Below are 14,405 nucleotides of genomic sequence, written 5' to 3' on the forward strand. Positions count from 1 at the left end.
GGCGCCGGCGCAGATGTGATTATGGAGAGGTGTCATTCATCCTCGGGTCACCAGTGATGGCGTCTCCCTCTATCCCATGGGGATTCTCCTCCTCCTCGGGTCATCGCAGATGAATCGTTCGGTAAGGAGCGGGTGGCAGTGGTGCAATTTCAGATCTCCGATAAGGTCCTTTTCCTCAGCTATGGGTATTGTGGTTCACTGATGATGATGATGAGATGTATGTATCTGAAACACTTCAATACGTATATATAGTCGCTTGAGTTGAGCTCTAATGAAGTCCAATTCTATATGCAAAAAAGTGCTGATTTGAACTTTCTGATGTATTTGTGTATTCCGTCCATATAGTGATTTCTACTAGAGCTAATGTTCTGCAGAGAACTGAGGCAACAGTTAACATCCGTTTTTGTATTTCTGACATACTATTCATCAAAATTCTGAACACACACTAAAAGCAGCTGCAACAGTTAAGAACAAAAACCTCTAGTGAACAAAGTAATCTAGTGAGCATTTCATAACCACACGCATAAAACATCACTTCTACATCATCAACACGCTACAGTTCACGTCAAAAAAAACACGATACAGTTGGCCATTCTAGCAGCACTACTACATTATCATTCATCGTGTCGCTAGCTGCTCTGCTCCTGCTAGCATGTTGCCGGCCCCTGTGCTCCTCCTAAGATCATTAGAACATCCAAAAGAGAACTGAGATCATTAAGATGCCAAAGCCAGACTGGAATCATAAAAATAATCTGGTTCATTATCTTTGTCATGAATATGGTTTATCACAAGAACTCACTTGTACATTCATAAAGAGAAACTTATCCAGGAGTAAGAAAGAGTATGAAGAGACTATATTTTCAAGCAATAACTGTTTAATACAAGCAGTGATAATATTTTCCAATATTCTTGACTATATTGTCGAGCGGATAAAGAGATGGTAGCTTCTGATCACTTGGAACCTACAAGAACCAGGTAATCATCAAATGAAATAGACACTGATTATATCAGAGTCTAGCTACAAGGTTCAACAAGACCAAGACAAATTTCATATTCAGATGTCTCACTGTATGCAAGAACAAAAGGTCAAGATCACTAGGTACAGCCGAAGTAAGTTGAGGTAGAAAGGATTGAAATAATTATCCAAAGGCTCACATGTTGCACAAGTCTACCCTATTCACTATTCAGCAAAAAGCTGAATACCACTTCTAGATACTAATCGCTCTATAGAAACCTGGGCACTAAAAGCAATCCAATAACTAGATGTCTGCCAGGAAACAACATGGTACGGCCAGAAAATGTTTCAAAACATTATATTGTTCACTAAGAGATGAGGACCCCAACAAAAATCTGAAATTGCTAGCCATCTGCATTTACATCTGCAACACACCGTAGCCCAACGTTACTAGCAGTCTAAGAGTTGAATCAGATTCCTCTTTCATTTTCTCTTTTCTATAAACTACAAATGTGATACTCGTTATATGGCTGCATCTGCTCAACTAACAGCAATCAATTATGCAACGACCTATCTAGCAGACTAGCACCAAAGGGAGGGCAACGACGCGTACCCAGCAGCCTCCCATTTCTTCAAGCAATTGACTGACCTTGACGAATTGCGTCCGATCCCGCGGGAGACGAGAGCGGCGGCTGCGGATTCCGATCCATCTGTGGTGGCTACGACTCCGAACCAGCCGGTGAAGAGAGAGATGGCGCAGCAGACATGGCCGAGGATAAGTCCTTGGTCAGGACTCAGGCGTCGGCTGCAGCTCCGAGGCGCGCGTCCTCGTGCTGAGTCCCCGCGACGGGCCGACGGGCCGATGGGCGGCGACTCGCGACGGGGGGAGGGGCGGCGGCTGCGGGGCGGATGCATGGCGGCGGCGTCGGCTGTGGGGCGGCGGCGGCGGCTGTGGGGCAGCAGCGTCGGTGGGGCGGCGGCTGTGTGGCGGCGGCGGGCGCTTGTGGGAGAGTTCTTTCCGCTTTTTCTATCGAGATGTATCTCACAATCTGATCTGATTCTGATTTTTTTATTTGGAACACTGATTAAAACGTCCGTTCTGGAGCTTTTTTACGGTATCATATCATTATAGAACTTACAGGAAATTTATCACAGATTTAATCAACGGTCACGAAAAATTACATTAGACGGAACTAAAATTTAATTAGACGGAACCAAAGTTCCATGCCAATCACCGTAAAAGAGCTCGTAGATATAATATAATTTTTATTTTTGTGAAAAAGGGGGCATTTATTTTAGACGTGAATGCTGTGTTATTTATTAGTTATTTTTTTCATGGCCAGATAGAAACAAAGAATGGCCAAGCATTGTGCTCTTTCCAAATCCTGAATTCGATCCACTGTTTTATGCAGCTACAGTATGAACACAGTAACTCCAACAATCTCGTTTCATTATCAGATACGGCATACTCAATAGTACATAATTTGAATCTGCGGTACAAACCGGACTGATACATACAACTGATGGATTCATCTTGAAATTAAGCCTGCAAGGCTAGACGCTATATCTTAACCCAAGTGTTCTCGGTCGAAAGTAAATGATCTCTTTGATTAAAAAAGGCAAACAATGTAAGCAAAGATACTAGCTGATTGATGACCACCATAAAACTACTTGGGAACTCTCGCACAAATATTACCTACTCGGCTACTCCCTCGGGGCCGGCTTCAACAACGACGATGTCGACCCCGAAGAGGCGGAGGCAGCGGACAACTGGTTGCGTTTTACGGTGAGCATTCATGTGCCCCATGAGCGCGTACCTGCCATCGAACGTATTGCCGCAGACCTGACACACATACCACTTGGAGCCTTGGGGCGCATATAGTGGGCGAGGAGAGCATGGTATCTCCAGCTCTTCGTGTGTCGGCGAGGGAAACTTTCTAGGAGCGGCCATGGGAGGTTAGAGAGGGGGAGGGTTTGTCACCTAGTTGTAGGGCTTGGGGAGTTGTGCCTGTTGTGTGAGAATGAGTCTCGGGTTGGTTGGTGATGTTTAAATAGGAGCCGAAGGATAGGGATTTATGTACATCGGGTACCTTCTAAGGTAAGTATTATCAGCCGTCGACACCCCATATGTATGGAAACTCAACAAGAAAATCAGTTGTAAATAAAATTCTTGTGAATAAACATATGTGTGCCTGTTGTATTAGAAGGTGAGACTTTCACAAATTTTATCATACACAGTGACCGACATGTAGGACGTGATTGTGTTCCAAATATAATATGTGACGTCTTACGAGGGCATTTTCACGGTTATCATCTTTTCCATGCGATGTAAGATCGCAAATACGGTGTCCTCATTAATTCATTCCTCCTTTGAGTTTCGCCTTGTGTTCATACGTCACAGCTGGAGATGGCTGTGGTCCCATGTTATTTCCTTCTTTGGGTTTTGCTGGTTGTGGTCCCATATCATAGAAAAGATGGCGGCGGCCAGCATTAATATTTAATGTGCTAGATACTGCTGATTCTTGAGAACATGGAAAGGAACGCTCTCAACTCTGGCCTAATTAAAGATTTAAGTAATTAATCGAGCATACGAGAATAAGAAAGAAGGAAAATCATCGCTTATCACTCAGGTCTCCTTTTGGCAGCATATTTACCTCATTCTACACTGTCTTAATTACACGGACTTTTGGACACAGCCCAGGATTGATGCTTAGTTGTCCCAGGCCTTAATTCTCCATGGTTGTGCACCTATCTTCTTGTGTATGCATTGTTTGTGTTGTGCATGAAGTTAACGTACAAGGAGGTATATAGTTTCATCGCCCTTTTAGATAGCGATCTTTGCCTACAAAATTCTACAGAAGCTTCTATCCCTTTTGCTAGGGTTACTTCCTCTCTCCGTACGCCATGTTGCCGACATAGAGTTCACTTCGATTTTGATTCAGGTTTTCCCTACATGTGATGTTGAGGATGATAAAGGTGATGTCTAGATCCATGGTGAGTAGGTAGGGAGGGGACGACCGCGTGGCATTTAGGCTGCTCGGGAACAAAGGGGAAGGACGGCGGCGTTGGCCAAAGGGGAGGTTAGCGGCCGGAGAGGCAACGTGCGGGATCGTGGCATTGCCAAACGGTCCAACAGAGGCGTGTGTGACCATGGCACCAACTCACCTATGACAACATGCTCTATACGCAAGTTGATGCCATGTATGTGTCCTATAAGCCATAGGGCACACTGACATTGGCGTGAATATATCGGAGACCGGGTGGCCATCCAGTAGGAACGCTGAAGGTTGGGCGCCACCGCTTGTAACACCGCCTTGTACACCAGTGAGTGATGAAGAGGGTCGCGGCGAGGCGGGTGAGGCCGTGAAGACCGGACCTACTCATTGACTTTCTTATGTTCGTGTTCAATGAGGACTTTAATCCAAGGTTATCATTTTAAGAGGGAGTTGTTCTACCAAACAGAAATTTTGGTGAAAGATCTCGGGCTCACGACTCGGCTTTATCAAAGTTGAGGTTTTACACTTCATCCAAGCCGACGGTAAGACATACTACATCTTACGCCTAGTAAGTGCAATTTTCACCTGTCATAACCACAAATAACACATTTTTTTTATATATAGAGAAACAACCTGTTATTTTTAGCGGAAGCTAGGCATAATAAGAAAGCAACTCTAATTCTCAACGGTAGCTTCGTCTCGTAAAAAAGTTGGGTTTCACTAATGAAATTCTCAACAGTCATGCGTGCTAGTGTAGAAAATAGTCGTGTGCTGAAGTTTGGCCAAAGACGGTAAGAAAACAAGTATTATTTGTGTAATCGAGTAATCTACATCCAAGAAAACCCTTTCTTATGACAACTGAATGATGAATATGTACATCCACACCCAAAACGTAAGATCGATCGATGGATATCTTACTTGAAGGCAGCAGCGAATATGCTTGTGTAATGATAGGGGGAACAACAAACAGTTGCATGCAGCACCTAGGTTGGTAGATATGATGCGGTAATATACATGAAAGTACTCCCTCTGCTTCATATTAGTTGCGTACATCTGAATCAACAATAACATAATTAATATGGAACCGAGGAAGTACCAAGGAAGAATGCGTGTGGCCGAGCTGAACGTAGTCAAGCTGCTGCTGCTGCATGTCTTTGTTCACTTGAATTCCTCGCGGTTCGCATCCATGCAGGCTGTATAACATTTATACAGGTCCACTTCCGGGGTTTTGATGCAGCGATCATTGCATTTGGTAGCGCTGGACAAGCTCCAGGATCTCGTGGACCTGGCGCCGCTCGTGGTCGCCGCCGCCGGCTCCGCTATCAGCAGCTGTCCGGCGAAGAGGACCAGCACAAACACGGCCATCTTCAGCACGGTGCAAGAGCTCGAACCCATTACGTTCGAGCGAGAGAGCTTATCCTTTCCGCAATGGATTGCTAGATGGATGGAGACAAGCTTAATAATCGGCGACGATCTTATATATAGCTGGATGGAGGCAAGCTAGGCGCCTGCCCGGCCGGAGGTCAGATCTGACCTCGATCGAGATCAGCAGACTCTTAATCAAATCCAGTTCTTAATTGTGGAGACAGTTGTGTCAGTGACTAGTGTGGTACATACTGCGTTCATCACGATGGAACTACGGGGTACTATAAATCGAATACATGATCCAGATCCGTGATGCCGGCGTTAGCTTAGTCAACTCTACACCACATAAACTACCACTCATTTCTTAGCAAATACTCATATCTGACACCAGCTAACTGCAACTAGCAACCAAAAATTACGATAATTTTGGGCACTCGTGTCTGGGAAGTCGTAAGCACAACAGCACTCAATGACAATCAGATGACGTAACCAAACCATGCTGCGATATAACCATGAATCTGAAGAGCACTGTTAATAAGAAGCGACAAGATTCGTCAAAAATAAATCTTAACTCAATAGTCGAGAGGAGTCCAACTAGAAAAGAATCCTGAAAATTATGTTACGAATAAAACAGACAGGCTTCTTACACAATGTTCTGAACAATTGGTTGAAATTATTTGAGGTTAATGGCCACAAACTAATTGCACTGGTATCACATGTTTGGAACCTTGGTAACACTGCGGAAGGGTACTGTTAACACTGATAGAAATGATCAAGTTACAGGTGAGTAATGTTAACACTGAGAAGGTTCACAGACCAAACGAACCTAATAGCAAGCATTAGATAAAAATCAGACTGATACCAACCATTTGACATGATGATAGCTAAAACTCCACTAGGATTGCCAGCCAAGCTAATTACAAGTTTTTTTTTTCATAAGACAGGAGGAGATACATGAGGCACCGGCATTGCACGGTTGATTAAGAAGTTACATCTAGCGTCGGCCCCGGGCCTTTGACCTCCCTTTCTGCACCATATACAAAAGAAGGGTGTAAGGAGATGGCAATTTGACAACGAAATGTTATGTGACAAAAAGAGCAGGTTGTCATTGGCATTGTCATATTTGCTGAATACTGCAAAGGAAGAAAGACTGCTGCATAATATGATGAAATTATTTTTACTTACAGATGTGCCACCAAAGCTGGACCCTGAAGCTGTAGCTCCACCTATAGGTAGACACAGGTAGAATGCCATATTAGTCAGAGAAATGAATTAAGGGAAAACATCTAATTCACACTGAAAAGTATGAGAGAAGAAAATAGCAGGTCAATCTCAGCATGGGCACTAATAAATGGAAGTGGCAAACATCACAAAGTAAAAATGAGACCAACAGGTACTAGCCCCTGTTGATTTTGTTTATAGAAGAAACAACCATGGGTAGTCCGGGGACTCAAACCCTGGCACTCAAACCCTGGCAGGCTGGGCGCGCACTCGCTGCCACTACCAAGTACCAACATCACAAAGTAAACCATGGTATGTGCAGGCATGCCAGCTTTATAACTAGGTGAAGTACTATAATGCATAAATCAAGTATACTGGTGCTGCCACTAGCAAATTGCACTAAGTTATAACATTCAGATCACACAATTAATTCCATTGCAGCTAAAAAATGCAGATATGCCAAACTGCTGGGAGTCATCATAGAAATGCAGTGCAAGCAGCTGAGCACAGCTCAGCACAAATAACAAGATTAGCGGTTTTCCAGCATGCCTGTGTTCGGTTTTTGAAAATTCCAATGGTGCTGGTGCTAACAATTTGCAGCAAAGATATGAACAATCAGATTTTACAAAAACAAAAATGAATGCAGTTGCCGCTACAAAATGCCAAGAAAGCAAATTGCATGCGGCAACTTATAAACACTTCAGACTATTGGGATCTGAGAATCATCCCTGTAATGCAGTGCAGCACGTAACAAGCTTATCGGTTCTACTGTGTGCAAGTGACGGGAACAACATATTGCACTTCACGACCACAGATCATTTAAAATGAGCACAGAGCAACATACATCACAAGAAAGTTTGAGTACCTCCAAATGGCGTAGAAAATAGTGAAGTTCCAGCTATAGCAGGCGTTGAAGGAAAAGATGGGGTGATAGTCCCAAATCCAGACGGAGCTGGTGTTGATCCAACTGTAGGAGTGGAGGATGTCCCAAATGGTGTGGACAGCTGGGCTGACCCAGTTGTACCAAAAAGGTTAGTCGTGAGACTTGTAGTGGGTGTCGAAAAGAGACTTGGAGTAGTTGGTGTCGAGAAGAGACTCGAAGTGGATGGAGCAGAAGCCGGCATGCTAAAAGCTGCAACGGTACTCGAGGAGGTTGCTGCAGCCGGTAGCAAAGATTGCTGTGGTTGGCTTGTCGTTGATGCTGAAGTTTGTGTTGTGGGCTGTACAGGAGCAGGCAAGTGCAATGTTGGATGGACCCTTCTGGCAGCTGCTTCTTGTTTGGCTGCTTCTCTTCTATTTGCCTCCAGGAATGGATCACTTGCATTACCCAGACGGCGCTGGCCATGAAGATACTCAGTTTTCATTGTCACAACATACTGATGAAGATTCTCCACCTGTACGAAAAGTAACATCAGAAAAATGTCGGTCTCAGGGCACTACAACAATAAAAACATAATTTATCCCTATTTCTTTATACATATAAAATATTGATGGTACTAGAAAATTCATCAGTTCACAGCTTTATAGCTAGGCACTAAATGTCAACAGAAAATGAGGAATATCATTTGCACAACTTAAAGAATATGAACAACCTGAGCAGTTCATGTTAGACTTATGTATGAATAAATAACAAGGTGTTACCTTTGAAGCAACATAGATGAAATAGTCATGTACATTGGACATAACTTTTGGTAGAGATTCCACAGAAGAAGATGATCTTTTACTTGTCTCGATTTGAACCAGCTGCTCTAGCTCATTAATCCATTTACAGCATTCATCAAGATACTTCTCAAACTTGTTTACAGTTTGTACCATAAAATGGGAAGGCCTCTTTGGGATGCCACTATAGAAATCGCTGGTTGGTGCCAAAGCCACAGGCTGATTGGGTGAAGAACCACTGGCTGATTTGATGAACCTTGGCCTCAACATCATATATGAGCGAATAGCAAATTCTGTGTTCCACATCATTTCATTGACAACAGTCATTAATTCTTGAACTGATGCCTTCTCTCTCTCAATTACGGTGGCAGTCCCTGCGAGCTCCTGTTAAAGCACACAAATATTTACCCATGAATCCAAGGAGCAACATCTAGGAATAGATAGCATGTGCTTTACGAATTGATCTATATGCCTATGAGGAATAGGTATCGTGTGATCACTAAATATTCTTACTAATCAATAACATTCCATACTGCAACAGATCTCTTTTTAACATGAGATTGTACAGTGTATTCCTGGCAAAGAAACATGCCAGGGTTCAAGGAAACATTTGATTGTGAATTAAGCTTTACCATCTAATGATTCAGTTGCACATTTTATCGTCATGCTAATATTGTTTCTCGAGCAAATTACATTAGCTTACTACTGTGCTAAGATGCTAACTTGTTCATCATTCAGGGAACTATTAAATAATAATACTCCCTCCGGCTCGAAATAATTGCCCAATCTAGATACATCCATTTTGGGGCAATTATTTTGAACTGGGGGGAATACAATATTTAGGCTACAACTTTCTAACTATCTTCCAGAGTCAAGTTTATGATATCAAAGATGCAGAGTTTTTTTTCAATTGAGTGCTGAAAGTGAACGGGCACAGTCCTGATTGTCCATTGTACCAGTTTAGCTCATTAATCGTCCAAGGGTAAAATGGATGTGTGTGAAATTTCATTGCTTGTGCTGCAGAGAATGTGATAATAGCATAGTAACATACTAAGATCCGTCTTTTTCTTTCAGAACAGATTCTGCTGCCCTTTTAAACTATGAACTGACAATGTGAGACTAATAGTGCACTGATCTTTTTGGAGTGGAACAAGACCAAAACGAAGATACATACACTCCATGTGACAAACTGATGAAAAACACGAGCAAGGGAAAAAGCCCAACCTGAGCAATGCGACTTGCATCCAGCTCAAAATTAACATTCGAGATTGAGGAGTCGTGAAGCCGGCTGCACTGGTCTAACCTCTCACTCTCATCCTTGTACTCCCGTATTTTATCCCTACAAAATTGGCTGTTAGCAAACCAAACCACATTCTAGGTATTTACAGGAGAAAATATTCCAAGTAATTCAGAGTGTGAACTGCTCCCACATAACACCAACTTCTGGTCAGGTAATGAAATGATAAAAGATGCACCATTGTAGTCCAGAGCTCTTAAAATCGATACCTCAATGCCAATTGAAGCAGATAAAAACATAGAACGCCAAAAGCACTTGTCTTTCGACTGAAACCCCAAGTCAACAATAATGGACAATACTAAACAACTTCAAACAGAAACCCTAACAGTAGCACAACTTTACAGTAAATAAAGAGAACTGATGTCTACGAGGCCTCACAACAATCTTATCACGGGAAGCCTTAACTGAAATTGCGCACTCACATAAAAATTACTACTTTCACCCAACCCAGCGACAGCACACGTATCACTAAGCTGACCTAATAGGCTACTATACATTATACAAGTATGAGACAATAAGTTAACCAGGGGTAAGTTTGCACAATCTATCAAAGGAAACCTACACATTAAGCATAAAAATCGCAAGCAATGAAGCCCCAGCTCATCACACAGAAGGACAAGCACACTTTTTCACCAGAAAATAGAAGGAAAAATTAGGGAAGCCCTACTCGATCTGAAGCAGCGCCTTCTGCGACTCGGGGTGAAGCTCCTCCCACTTGGTGCTGTACCCGGCGGGCTTCCCCTCCGTTGTATACAACGTCAGCAGCTGCTGCTGCTGCTGAGGCTGCGCCGTCGATGCGGCCAGCTGCTGCTGCTGCTGCTGTTGCTGCTGCTGCTGCTGGGGTTGCTGGAAGTTGAACTGGAACGGGGAAGGCGACGGGGACGGCGTCTGCGCCTGCGCCGGCGTCTGGAACGGGTTCGCCGACGTTGGGGTCTGGAACGGGTTCGCCGGCGCTGGGGTCTGGAACGGGTTCGCCGGCGCTGGGGTATGGAACGGGTTCGCCGGCGCTGGGGTCTGGAATGGGTTCTGCTGCGCCGGCGAGGAGAAGGAGAACGCCATTGCCGCGCGCAGCCTAGGGCGGCTCCTCTCCGGCGAGGGCGGCGCGGGGATACAGGGGCAAGGAGATCGAGGATAGTGGGCTCTGGGCCGCGCACGGTGGGCTCGGCGAGATCTTAAAACCCTAGGAAACGGAAAAGGTTCGGGAGCGGAGAAGGCAATTTGACGGTTTTGTCCCCCGGTACCGGTAGGGATTCAGATTTCAAAAGCGCGAGTGGTCACCAACACCAAGGTTCGATTTATGGGAATTTTTTGTAGCTCTTTTCCTATATAAATTTTCTTTTGATCATAGGAATAGTGTCATCCAAAATTCTATGGCTTGGTTTCCTATTCCTCAGATCTAAACGGAACTTGAAAATTCCTTTTCACTCATTTGTGTAGTACTGAGTCACTTTTGTTGGACCTTACTTATGTTGCATCTTAGGACAACGAGAGGGGGGGGAAGGTGTTTTGGAGGATACTATGGCTATAGGAGTTCTATTATTATTTGGTGTCATTTGGAACAAATGAATGATTATCTACACTTCCTTTCATATGGGACGCCACAGCGTTGTAAGTTTTAGGCTCGTGACTACACGAGATACGGATTCTCTTCTTACCACAACTCATTGACCTTTTCCCTGTATCTTAGTTAGTTTCGGAGCTAGTACATTGTTCCCTCCGGTCACAACTCCTCTTTATCGGAAGTAGAACATTGCTACTTAGGGGCACAATGTCCTTGTCAAAGAAGAAAAGAAGTCGTGATGGACGATCTTGACGATGACAATGGCACATCTCAGTCGTCGGCTGTGTGTAAAGTCCATCAATTCCAAAGGAGTGGTTTGTTTGCTTCACTTCACTTTACGATACTGTTCCATTGCTTCTGTGCAGTAAGAAGTTGGCAACAGGGATTTCGGATAGGTAGGTTCAGTCAACCCAAGAGAACTGTTGGCGTGATGAGCTAATGGGTATAGATATTTTTAGCTGGTTGGATACCGTTGAGGTCAGTGCAGGTATAAGAAAGGCTGAGAGACGAGAAAACGGCTGTCCCGTGGCTATCGAATTAAGAACGATAACAGGACTTGTAGGTTCTCGTGCAATTCTGGATCATTTGACAAAAACAGGTCACTTGACTCAGTCTGTAACTTTCAAGCCATTGCACAAGCACTTATGAAATGGAAATAGGGGCATCCATTTGCGAGCTCTATCGCACTTTCCACACCTGTTGAAGGGAATCACTCCTGGCAACTCCTAGAATGCGGTTAGAACTTGTTTTTCTTCAGAAATCTGGGGAATCAGCCATCGAACTACCACTGCTATGATCCGTCTTCGATTCACCAGCATCAGCTATCGGCTAATGGCATTTTAGAAAGCATCTCTTCCCTTGTTGGCTTGGGTTCCTACCGTTTACTAATAATAAGAGGAGTGGTGCCTTTAGATTGATTTTCTTGCCTTTATGCATCTCTCTTATCAAGTTATTTCTGACATCACCCTGCTCGCGAACATAGATCCAGCCCTTCCTATTGAGAACTCCACCTTGTATCCCCAGCTCATTGTGAATAAGCAGGTGATACATAGGAGTGAAGAAAGAAATTCCCCGTGCCGCTTGCCGTTTCAGGTTCAAGGAATGGGGAAGTGTTCTGTTGATAAATGGAGGTTTCACTCATGGGCGTAATTCCCTGCATTGGTGTGTGATAATTCTAAAGCTAGCTTTATGGGAGAGCTGGTTAGGGCGTACCCCCGGTGGAGCATGTAGGTGGTGAAGGAGGATATCGTTCAGTGATGCTATGACTACTGACCAAGCTGATCAAGAGTTCTTTACGGCGCAGATGTGCGTTAGGTTTCCTAAACGTTATCATTGATAGTGGGGGATCTCTAGGAGGGAGGGTTATTTCTATTCTCAACAAATGGATATCCATTCTATCTAGCCGAGGGATATATCCAGAAGGTAGGAAGTTTATCCTTCCGGCCAAGGAGAAAGAGACAAGTTTCCACCTCATCCGAGTCAGAGCTCTCAGTGACTTCCCCATAGCAACGGGAGATGATCAGCCCATCACCCTAAAGGAAAGGAAATTCGAAGAAATCAGATCTTTCAGTGAAATAAGCATCTACTAATCTAACTAGCGAACCAATATGTCTATCATTTTTGGGTTCTTACCTTGTCTTGACTCTTCACCGAGTGAAAGTGATACACTACTACTTTTGGTTCGAGTGATACACTACGGCATGTTACGAACATTAAGGCACCTATCCTTTCAAAAGGAATCAATGGCGAACGTACGCTATCCAACAGAAGTCCCGACCGATATGACTATTCCTATCCTTTCATCCTTAAGCGAATGCTGGAACGAAAGTTTTTATACCCTCGAAGTGAAATAAAAGCAAAGGGTATTGCAAATCAACTAATTGTTCTCTAATACCACCTCCTCCTGTATCTACTATTGGTTGACTGAAAATAAACCAAAAGCAAGGGTATCCTTCGTTGCACATCTTCTGAAAAGATAAGGGCTCGGTATCGGCTCAATCGAACAAGCTGAGGTATATAGGGAATAGTAGAACATATTGATTATCCTATTGGATTGGTTCCGCTCAGTCGAGATATGATGACTCAATGGGCATTGAGAGTTTCGATTCAATGTGGGAATGACTAAGACAAGTTAGGCGAAACAGATATGCATGCACCATAGAGGTTTATCCACCATAGGTTTGTACACAAGAATAGTAGTCACAGCGAGGGATGCACATAAATCAGATCTGCACTGGTATAAGTGATAGGTTTTGGAAACAGCATAATGAACGTAACGCACAGAAGGAATATAACTAAATGGAAAGTCGCTGATAGGGAATCACCTTCAAATCGATTTAAAGTGGCCTTAAAAGTGGATGAAAATTGGATGAAAAATAAGTGCAATAACTTAATTATCAAATGCCAGGCTTATACCATTACGACTTGTGATTTGTTTACGGTATGGACTATTGAACAAGTAGTTTTACGGTGATAACAATAAGAAGAAAAAGTTTCCACTAATGAGCGGAGGTAGCCGTCACTCAGTAATTCATGTTATCTCACTAGGCAAGTCATCCCTACGCCAAGTCCAGTTGGCTACCGGGATCAAACCGCTTCGCTTGCACAGGCCTAGAAATTCTAACAAGAACAACTCCCTAGCTGACATCTTAACCAACTACTTCGTAAGAGCCCTGGATGCTATACCGGGAACACCACTGGTATAACTTAGAAAAAGAGTCTTTTTCATGGTGAATTTTAAGATCTGTTGCGTCTGGCCTTTGTTACTCTCAAGCCGTTTGCTGGGTTACTCGAAAGGCGTTCGCGCGTTAGCGCGCAAGCCATTTTCTCGCTTGGAATGATTTTTCATCGATTTTCATCGAGAAGTTTTTTCCTGGAAGTTTCCGGAGTCCGGTTAACACATTTTTTAGTACGAGATGCCTTGGAATCAGTCCCGTTAAGGACATGTTTTGTTGTTCATATGTCAAGGGCTAAAGAGTAAAGAAAGAAGTGACTTCTTACTTAACTTATTGAGTAATTCTATTGCCTCAGCTAACTTCCTCGATGAAAGAGTCAACTCAATCTCGTTTTATCCTACTTTCATTCCTATCCATATTCAAAATGGAATACCAGAACCGGTGACTGAACCGCTGAACCACTTAATTCTTCTCGTGATAGTAAGATCAAACAGGATTAGTCCCATCTTTTGATATCGTTTACAATCTGAGAGTGAAGGTTACGCAGCGGAAGCGGAAGTGGAGGGAACGACCGGTTCATCAGAAGAACAAGAAGTAGCCACTTTTAAGCAAGAAATGAGAGGAATTCGGCTGATCGAACTAGTATCACTTTATTCACGAATCTTAGGTTTCTGAC

At 43.6% G+C, this 14,405-nt stretch overlaps 1 protein-coding gene across 1 annotated transcript; it reads right to left on the minus strand.

The window, feature by feature from the left end:
* Nucleotides 1-5,967: 5,967 nt before the first annotated feature.
* LOC124653583 (nuclear pore complex protein NUP58-like) lies at nucleotides 5,968-10,564 on the minus strand. Its single transcript, XM_047192646.1, has 6 exons — nucleotides 10,161-10,564; nucleotides 9,421-9,535; nucleotides 8,179-8,580; nucleotides 7,403-7,931; nucleotides 6,502-6,542; nucleotides 5,968-6,343 (listed from the first exon to the last, which is right to left on the minus strand). Exons 1-6 carry the CDS (start codon nucleotides 10,550-10,552, stop codon nucleotides 6,311-6,313), a joined length of 1,512 nt encoding a protein of 503 aa, XP_047048602.1. The 5' UTR covers nucleotides 10,553-10,564; the 3' UTR covers nucleotides 5,968-6,310.
* Between the last annotated feature and the right edge of the window lie 3,841 nt (nucleotides 10,565-14,405).

The sequence above is a fragment of the Lolium rigidum genome, chromosome 5 (genome assembly GCF_022539505.1).
Source record: "Lolium rigidum isolate FL_2022 chromosome 5, APGP_CSIRO_Lrig_0.1, whole genome shotgun sequence".
NCBI classification, from domain to species: Eukaryota; Viridiplantae; Streptophyta; class Magnoliopsida; order Poales; family Poaceae; genus Lolium; species Lolium rigidum.